This window comes from Arvicanthis niloticus, chromosome 18 (genome assembly GCF_011762505.2).
Source record: "Arvicanthis niloticus isolate mArvNil1 chromosome 18, mArvNil1.pat.X, whole genome shotgun sequence".
NCBI lineage: Eukaryota > Metazoa > Chordata > Mammalia > Rodentia > Muridae > Arvicanthis > Arvicanthis niloticus.
In genome coordinates this window covers 1912546-1922856 of record NC_047675.1, presented here as the reverse complement: position 1 = coordinate 1922856, position 10311 = coordinate 1912546, and the positions used below count along the sequence as shown (strand labels likewise).

Here is a 10311-nt window from a genome sequence, read left to right as displayed (position 1 = left end):
TCCAGTGGAAAACAGACAGCATTTTCAGCAAATGGTGCTGGTTCAACTGGAGGTCAACATGTAGAAGGATGCAAATCAATCCATTCATATCTCCTTGTACAAAGCTCAAATCCAAGTGGATAAAAGACCTTAACTTAAAACCAGATACACTAAAACTAATAGAAGAGAAGGTGGGAAAGACCCTTGAATACCTAGGCACAGGGGAAAATTTCATGAACAGAACACCAATGGCTTATGCTCTAAGATCAAGAATTGACAAATGGGACCTCATCAAATTGCAAAGCTTCTGTAAGGCAAAGGACATTGTCAATAAGACAAATCGGCAACCAACAGATTGGGAAAAGATCCTAACCAATCCTGATAAAGGGCTAATATCCAAGAAATACAAAGAACTCAAGAAATTATACTCCAGACAACCATATAACCCTATTAAAAATGGGGTATAGAGCTAAACAAAGAATTCTCAACAGAGGAAACTCGAATGTCTGAGAAGCACCTTAAGAAATGCTCAACATCCTTAGTCATCAGGAAAATGCAAATCAAAACAACCCTGAGATACCACCTCACACCCGTCAAAATGGCTAAGATAAAAAACTCAGATGATAGTAGATGCCTCAGTTCTACTTAGAACGAGTAACAAAAATTCTCAAGGTAGCAAATATGGAAACAAAACATGGGACAGAAACTGAAGGAGGGGCCATCAGAGACCATTCCACCTGGGTATTCATTCCATGTACAGCCACCTAAGCTAAACACTGTTGTGGATGGCTGGAAGTGCATAATGTGAGGAACATGATATAGCTTTCTCCTTAGAGGTCTGCCAAAGACTAACACACTCAGAGGACGATGCTCACAGTTAACCACTGATATGATCATGGGTTTCCAATGGAGAACTTAGAAAGAGTACTGAAGGAGCAGAAAGGGTTTGTGACCCCAGGAGGAAAGCAACAATACCAAACAACCAGAGTCCCCCAGGGTCTAAACCACCAGCCTGGGAACACATAAGGAGGGACCCAAGACTCCAGTGGTATATGTAGGGGAGGATGGGCAGAGGTCTGGTCCAGGTCTCAGATCCAGGAGAGGGCCGGAGGGTGAGTGCTACTCCACAGGGGCGGCCTGGGGGGGGGGGTATCTGCTGAAATCTGAGAGCTCACAGCACCCAGCTATGGGCTTAGGGCAGTATGTGGGTCTTCCTCCCTAATGCTGGCTCTGGGATCCATGGAGCCTCCAGAATGTCTCAGGGGGAATCCGGGCTCCACACAACAGCAGACCCTGCAGAGGTCTGGTCCAGGCCTCAGATCTGGGAGAGGGCCAGAAGGGCTCCTGACAGCTTCTTGTCGTGGATTCTAAGAAGAAATTGAGCATCCTTGGAGTTACTCCAGTTGTGTGGTGACAATCACTAGGCAAGAATTGCCTCTTTCCTTCTACAAACAAATTACTGTCCAGAAAAGGACACACATGCAGAATAGTTGACTGATTATATCTGCCTAGACAGAGTAATCAGCCCTTAATAATACTGCATCACTAAGGTCTGTCAGATGACTCTGGGCCAGAAGGCTGAAGATTTGATGCTCCAATGTTCGGTAGTATAGGGGCTTTTCAGGTGTTCAGCAGTCTCTATAAATTGGTTAAGTTTTAGAAGCTATGTTCAGTGCTTCCCATAACTTCAGTTAACTCAGTCATTCTGGATTTCTGATGGGGTTGAAGACCTATAGTCTCATAGCCAATCCTGGCTATTTACTTTGAGAGAAAAGATCTGAGTAGATGATTTTCAGCTGACATTCATTCTAAAAAAAAAAAAAAAAAAAAAAAAAAAAAAAAAAAGCAAGGATCAAAAGTAAGTGTTTTAGTTAGAAGAGATGACAGAGGTTCTGGTTAGTCAACAAAATGATGGGCTGGGTATTAGGACTATCTTGTACCTCACTGGTACAATTAGAAATAAGTATGCTCTAATTGTATTTTGAGAGAAAAGTTTTACTTTAACAGGAAGAGTGATATGTAGGAGGAGCTAAGTGGGAAGGAGTATTGAGAGGAAGAGATGGAGTAAGGAGAGAAGATGAAGGAGAGGAGAAGCTAGGTGACGAGAGAGAGAAAGAGAGAGGGGGCAGGAAGAGATGGAGTAAGGAGAGAAGATGAAGGAGAGGAGAAGCTAGGTGATGAGAGAGAGAGAGAGAGGGGGGCATGGAGGCAGATGTTCACATGTCTCCACCAGTCAAAGATAGTTTTCATATCTAGGTTGGGTATTGGGTTACGCTTCTGATTGAGCATTACCAAACTTATAAATCCTTTGATTAACATTTTAAAAAATTGTATAAAAGCAAAAAGGAAAGGGGGCATGGGACAGGGGTTTTCTAGGGAGGAAATTGGGAAAGTGGATGGCATCTTAAATGTAAATAAAATATTAAATAAAATAAAAAATAAAATAAATTAAAAAAAATTATACATCCATGTATAAAACCCATATTCTTGAGTCCATACTTATATCAAAAATAACTTATAACAACAGTCATTACTGGATGAGTGAATAAATGTGGGGAGGAAATGCAAACATACCATACAGGAAGCTCTGAAACAACCTGTGTTAATATTCCACCTTCAAAGTGAAACATAACTCCCCATGAGGGTAGGTTGGGAATGAGAGCTGTGAAATAACCCTTTTTCAAAACACATCACACAGAGAGCAAAATAATAGTCTGACAAGCACCCAGGTCACTAAGAGAACAGGAACAATGATAGACCACATTGATAACATGAACCTTTGATGCCTTATTATATGATAAAATGGCATAAATTTCTGATCTTCTTCCAAACCCCTAGTCCCAGATTTATCATGAAATGAACATCAAAAAGTACTATTTGAGAAATTATGTTATTCAGAGTCCTCTAAAGGAATAGAACCATAGAGATAATATATAGTTAAGTAGAATTTATTAGATTATAAACCAATCTAATAAGTCTAGGTAATCTAACAATGGCTATATTTACAATAGAAAACTTGATAACCTAGTAGCTGTTCAGTCCACATACCTGAATGCCTTGCAGTCCAAATAGGATACTGAAAACCTGGAGAATCCCTAGTGAAACACTAGTCTGCAGTCCACTTTGAAAGTCAGAATAAGCTAGGTTCTTGTATTAGCAAAGAAATGTTGCTGCAGCATCTATAGCAACAGAGTAGATAGACTCATCAATTAGAGTGAAGAGAGATAACTAAAAACAAAAGCCTTCATTCTACCTCTCTTTATATGGGCCATGACCAGAAGATACCAGATACCATCCACAGTCAGGGTGGGTCTTCTCACTTCAAATAACACGATCATAAATATATCTAACAGCTATGCTCAGTGGCTTATCTTTAACTGATTCTACATCAAGGTAAATTGAGAGCCAAGATTAACTATCACAGCAATATTAACAATACTCTTTACTCCTCCAAAATGTTGAAGTCATCAAAAATTGGAATATTCACAGAAAATATCACAACCAAAAATTGGCTAAGGAGACAGCATGACTAAATGTAATGTGCTATCCAGGATAGAATCCTAAAAAGAAACAGGACATTGGGGAGAAACTGGAAAAATCTATTACCACACCAGCACTAGTTAAAATGTATCATTATGGTTCATTAATTCTGACAAATGTTGCAGATAATGTAAGATATTAACAATAGAGGAAGCTGACTGTGTCATATATGGTAATGCTATGTTCTATCCTCATCATGATTCTGTAGAACAAAAACTGTTCTAAAATGAAATATGCAGCAAAACCACAGAATGGAAGATTCTCCTTGAAAGTTACTGCAGAGGATTCCACATCCATCTAGACACTCTTCACAGCTATGTTGCATGTATTACAAAGAAATACAATATTTCCTCCTGTAAATTGATTTAGAATACACTGTGATTCCATCTTTATATTGATTCTCTAGAAAAGTACTTCAAATATTTTTAAGACTCAAGTTAATTCACTTATTTCAAGGGCAGGACAATGACAGTGAAATCAATCAACTTATAATATGATTTTCAGCGATGCTCATAGAAAGGAGCCAGAGCATTCTCATCAGGGAATTTTTAATTCTTCAGGGAAAATTATATGACAGCTAGCCTTTCAATGATAATTAATGTTATTATAGAGTATATAGTAGTACAGGATAGGTGAGGAAGATGAACTTTAAAGTTAGATCCATATGGGTTCAAATTCCAGGGTAATACTTCTAATTATATGTGCTTAAACATATGACTCCAGCTTTCTTTTCTTACGCAAAAATAAAATAAAAAATAAAAAAAAAATCCATCTGAACAGAGCAGTGTAAAATAATGGCTTTCAAGTGTCAGACATACACCACTCCAAAGTAGAATATTTTATTTTTCCTTTTAAGTTCTTCCTATGACTCTTTGTATTTATACAATACAAAGAAATCCCATAATCCTAGACAAACAACAAAGGTAGAAAGGTATGCCTTGCTTATATCTTGACTTCTTGAGTCAATAAGACAAAAAAAAAAAAAAAAAAAAAAAAAAAAAATCCAGTCACTCAAGAAAAAGCTAATGGAGAAGAACAATTGGAGTAGAATACTAAGTAGAAAAAAACAATTGGAGTAGAACACTAAGATAGACTACTCTAAACCTGAACCTTCTCAGGGCATTTTAGTGTGCTCTTTGGGCCTTCAGTGAGGAGACTCTATATTAGCTATTTTCTTTTTCTTTAATTTTATTACATGAGTATTATTCCTATATGGGTATGATCATCTGGTCTTGTGGGGGCCAGAAGAAAGCATCAGATCCCCTAGAACTATACTCACAGAAAGTTCTGAGCGACCATGTGGGTGATAGGAATCGAACCCAGGTCCTCTGTGAGAGCTGCTAGTGCTCTCAACAGCTGGGCCATGTCAAGGTTGCATTTCTTATATATTAGATATTTTTCTGTTGCTGTGATTAAACATCTTAAGAGAAAGCAACCTATGAAAGAAAGGGGAAATTTTTGGCTCACAATTCCAGAGAGATAGTCTATTATGGTAGGGAAGGCATAGCAGCAATAATGTGGTAGAAAAAGCATGGTGGTAAGAGCAAAAATTGAATGGTTACATTTTTATCCATACATAGGAGGCAAAGAAACAGGAAGCAAGGCCAGATTATACACACTCAAAAAACAACCCCAGTGACATAGTTTCTCCAGCAAGTTTCCTCATCTAAAGGTTTTATAATCTCTTGACACAGCACTACCAACTGGGGACAAAGAGTTCAAACACATTATCCTATGGGGGGTATTTTCAATCAACCCACAAAGAGTTCCGTGGTTTTGTTTCTTAGAATGCTTGCTACCATCTCCATCAAAGTCTATGTAAAATATATATGCATATTTGGGATTGTGTTATCTTCCAAAAATGCTTTCTCAAGTCAGAATGCTTCAGTGTAAGCCAAGATTTCAATGTTGATTAGTGGTATAGCCTTAGAAAATGTGTCAAGATCTTCAAGACTAGAAGTCATTTGAAAGAATTGAAGGCATTGATACATGTAGACCACAGAGAACATTGTTTCACATACAGTTAATACCTCATGAATCCAGCAAACCATATTCAACCATAAGTGTTAGTAGAGTTTTTAATATCAGTGATGTGAGGATGGTTGAGTCTCATTGCTTTATATATTTGTCTTGCGATTTATGAATCTATGATACCCAAACATGAATTTATTAATCCATATGAATACTGTATTTCTGATGTTTCAATATTTTAATGGATAATTGTTGTTTTAATAAGTAGGCTTCAATTCAAAAGAGTGGGAGAGAGATGGAGACTTATTGTACTGTAGAGAGCCATGGTGAGTGGTGACAACGTTCGCCATTACAAGATGGCACTGGCATCCTGTGCTCTCACAAGTAATAAGTAGACTGCACATGTGCAAGTGGTAAAAGCGCGCCAAGTCACTGCCCAACCCGGGGCGTAATACGAGGTAATGAGCAAGCAGCTAATCAGAAGTGAGCATGCCGCTCTGGGGTGTATATAAGCAGTGCCTTTTCAGGGCTCGGGGTCTTCCTCGTTCTCCTCTTTATAATGAAATAAACGCTTGCTGCAGAAGGATCCTGGTGCCCGAATGCGTTCTTGCTGGCAAGATGATTGCGCGGGTCACAGCTGGTGCCAGGAAGCCTCACCACCGCCGGCGCCAAGGAGACCCTCTGTTTTCTCGGAGAGGATTCAGAACTGCAGGACAAAGGTAAGCTCTGAGAGGCATGTTTGGTATCGATTTTTCTCATCTCTCTCCCCAGTTGGCAGTACTTGTTGAAGCTATTCCTATTGTGACAGCAGCGCTCGTTCTCTTTCTTTTGGTTTCATTTTGCTTCCATAAAGGCTGGTGTTAAGAGACTTGCCGCCGTTGGGCACAGTTAGACAGACGTAGGTAAGCCGTGGTGCCCCTGTCTTGTGTCAGCTTCTCTCATAGATAAGAGAGCAACATGGGAGCCTCACATTTGGTGATTACGGTGCTCCAGTCACTCTTGCGACAGCATGAATTAAAAGTCTCTACAAAAACATTGGAGGGGTTTGTGAAGGAAGTAGACCGCATGGTGCCCTGGTATATATGCTCAGGGTCGCTAACGCTCGCCTCCTGGGACAAATTGGAGGGTGACTTGATTAGAGAACAGCAGAATGGGAAATTAAAGCCTGGAACTAGACTGCTGTGGAGGCTTGTGAGATCGTGTTTACAGGACGAGAAATGTCGCTCGACTGTAGTGGCAGGCCAGGGAGTGTTAGAAGAGTTACAAGACAGCATGTCAGAAACAGAGCAGGATAAAAGGTTGGGAGCTCACAAAGAAAAAAGAAAAGGTATACCTAAGATAAAAGGCCCTTCCAAAGACGCCCAGTCTGTGGAAGAGAAAGATAAGGGAAAGGACGCCCTGGGAGAGAAACGTAAGGAGGGAGAAAAGAAGCCGGAAAGGAAATCTCTTTATCTGGTAGAGGAACTGGAGGCCTTAGGGATTGATAGCTCTGAGTCAGAGGAACTAAGCCCCTCCGAGGAGGAAGACTTAGATGAAGAGGCAGCCCACTACGAGGGGGAAAGGTACCATCCAGATGAGCGGCCGCCGCTACAAAATCGAAAGAAAAAGAAAACAGGAAATAGGAACCGCACGGCCTCTCAGCCTGTTGTGCCCTCCTGACCTATTGTCCCCAGTGCCCCTCTGCCTTATGTGGAGAAGCGCTGCTCAGACTCCTTCCTTTCGAAGGGAGATAAAAGAAAGTTATTACAAGCCTTTCCGGTGTTTGAGGCTGAGGAGGGAGGTCGCGTCCACGCACCAGTAGAATATACCCCTATTAAGGAACTTGCTGAATCAGTTAACAGATATGGAGTTGATGCTAATTTTACAGTCATGCAGCTTGAGAGACTCGCCACTATGGCTATGACTCCGAATGATTGGCAAAATACAGTAAAAGCTGCTCTCCCTAATATGGAACAGTACATGGAATGGAAAGCCTTATGGCATGATGCTTCTCAAGTACAGGCAAGGGCCAACGCCAATGCAGAAGGCAATCAAAGACAATGGACATGTGAACTGTTAACAGGACAAGGACAGTTTGTTAATGATCAAACAAATTACAATTGGGGAGCATATGGCCAAATTTCAGCTGCTGCTATTAAAGCATGGAAGGCCCTCTCAAAGAAAGGTGAGGCCGGGGGACACCTAACAAAAATATTACAAGACCCCCAAGAGCCATTCTCAGATTTTGTGGCTAGGATGACAGAAACAGCAGGCAGGATTTTTGGAGACCCGGAGCGAGTTAAACCACTGGTAGAACAACTGGTGTATGAAAATGCCTCACCAGAGTGCAAGGCAGTCATTACCCCTAGAAGAAACAAAGGGTTGACAGACTGGATAAAGGTTTGCCAAGGACTTGGAGGCCCGCTTACTAATGCCAGCCTTGTAGCAGCTATCTTACAAAGCCAAAACCGCCCAAGTCCTGGTGGCTGTAGAGTCTGCTATAACTGTGGCAAACCGGGTCATTTGAAACGAGAATGTCGTGCTTCCATGCAAAAAAGAACTCCAGGACTTTGTACCAAATGCATAAAATGTTATCATTGGGCTAATGAGTGTCACTCAGTTAGAGATATTCAAGGAAAGCTTATTCAACATGATTCCCCACCAGTGGGAAGAGATGAAGGTATTCCAAAAAAAACGGGTTTCTGGGCCCCAGATCCCAGGGCCCCAAAAAATATGGGACACAAGTCGGCAACCAGAGGACACCTCTAGCCACAGAGCTACAAGAGGCTCCACAGGATTGGACCTCCGTTCCACCTCCCAATTCTTATTAATGCCTCATGTGGGTGTACAACCTATCACGGTTGATTTTAAAGGTCCCCTGCCTGAGGGAAGTGTCGACCTCATTCTAGGTCGCTCCTCTCTTAACTTGAAAGGGCTTGTGGTTCATCCTGGTGTGATAGACCAAGACTATACCGGGGAACTTCAAGTTCTCTGTTCTTGTCCACAAGGCATATTTTCTATCTCTCCTGGGGATAGGATTGCTCAATTGGTTGTTTTTCCAAATTTACATAATTGTTTCCCGTCCGACCGGGTGCCTAGAGGCGCCAAGGGACTTGGTTCTTCAGAAACTGATTTTGCTCACTTGGTAGTTGACCTTAAAACTAGACCCACCTTACAATTAGTGATAGAGGGGAAGAACTTTATCGGAATTTTGGACACAGGAGCTGATAAAAGTATTATTTCCTCCAACTGGTGGCCTAAGGCATGGCCTATTACACAATCATCCCACTCCTTACAAGGGTTGGGATATGAAGCCAGCCTCGCAGTCAGTTCATGCTCATTGACTTGGCAGGCACCAGAAGGTAAAACAGGAAGCTTTATACCTTATGTGCTTCCTCTCCCCGTTAATCTCTGGGGAAGAGACATCTTACAAGACCTAGGATTAACATTAACTAATGAGTACTCTCAACAAGCTATCGATATTATTAAAAGGATGGGATATAAGGAAGGAAAGGCCTTGGCAGAAAAGAACAAGGAAGATTTAGCCCAATCTCACAAGAGAATAATACAGGAAGACAAGGTTTGGGTTTTCCCTAGTTGCCATTGAGGGTTCTATGCCCATACCCTGGCTTACGGAGGAGGCCATGTGGGTTCCTCAATGGCCCCTATCCTCTGAGAAATTGGAAGCTGCTACAAGGCTGATTAAAGAACAAGTACAGCTTGGTCATTTAGAGCCTTCCACCTCTCCTTGAAATACACCTATTTTTGTCATAAAAAAGAAGTCAGGAAAATGGAGACTTCTCCATGATCTGAGGGCCATTAATGCACAGATGTGGCTGTTTGGCTCTGTACAACGAGGCCTACCTTTACTTTCTGCCTTACCTAAACAATGGAGGATTATAATTATAGACATTAAAGATTGTTTTTTCTCCATTCCTTTATGTCCACAAGACAGACAAAGATTTGCATTTACCCTACCTGCTGTTAATCACCTTGAACCAGACAAAAGATATCAGTGGAAAGTTTTGCCCAAGGCATGGCCAATAACCCCACTATGTGTCAGTTGTATGTGCAGATGGCCCTTGAATCAGTTAGAAAACAGTTTCCCTCTTTGTTATTAGCCCACTATATGGATGACATTCTTATGTGTCATAAGGAGTTAGTTGTTTTACAAACCTCATACCCTTTATTGCTCAAAACCCTGGGACAATGGGGCCTGCATATTGCTGCTGAGAAAGTTCAAATTTCAGAAATTGGCTCCTTTCTAGGAACAGTTATTTACCCAGAAAAAGTAGTTCCTCAGAAATTAGAGATTCACAGAGACCATTTGCACACTTTGAATGATTTTCAAAAATTATTGGGTAATATAAATTGGTTGAGACCATTCCTGAAAATTCCCTCTGCTCAATTAAAACCTTTGTTTGATATTTTGGAAGGGGATGCTCATATTTCCTCACCAAGAGCCTTAACACCGGCTGCAAGCCGCGCCCTACAAGTGGTAGAAAATGCCTTACAAGATGCCCAGCTAAAACGCATAGATGAAACCAAAGCCTTTGACTTATGTGTTTTTAAAACTAGATACTTACCAACTGCTGTGTTGTGGCAGGAGGGGCCTTGTTATGGGTTCATCCCAATGCTTCTCCTGCAAAGATTATTGAATGGTATCCAGATGCAGTTGCTCAGCTTGCCCTTCGTGGGCTAAAAGCAGCCATTACCCATTTTGGAAGGGAACCTAAGGTTTTAATAGTGCCATATACTGCCCATCAAGTCCAAATATTAACTGCTACCTCTGATGTTTGGGCGGTGTTGGTCACTTCCTTTAATGGTCAGATAGATAATCAC

The 10311-nt window shown here is 41.2% G+C and overlaps 1 protein-coding gene across 1 annotated transcript; it reads left to right on the top strand.

Moving 5' to 3' along the window:
• Positions 1-6447: 6447 nt before the first annotated feature.
• LOC143435042 (igE-binding protein-like) lies at positions 6448-8300 on the top strand. The gene is given in 3 exon segments (XM_076916079.1): positions 6448-7052; positions 7164-8157; positions 8160-8300. Coding segments are annotated over 3 exon segments (1740 nt in total).
• The last annotated feature ends 2011 nt before the right edge of the window (positions 8301-10311 follow it).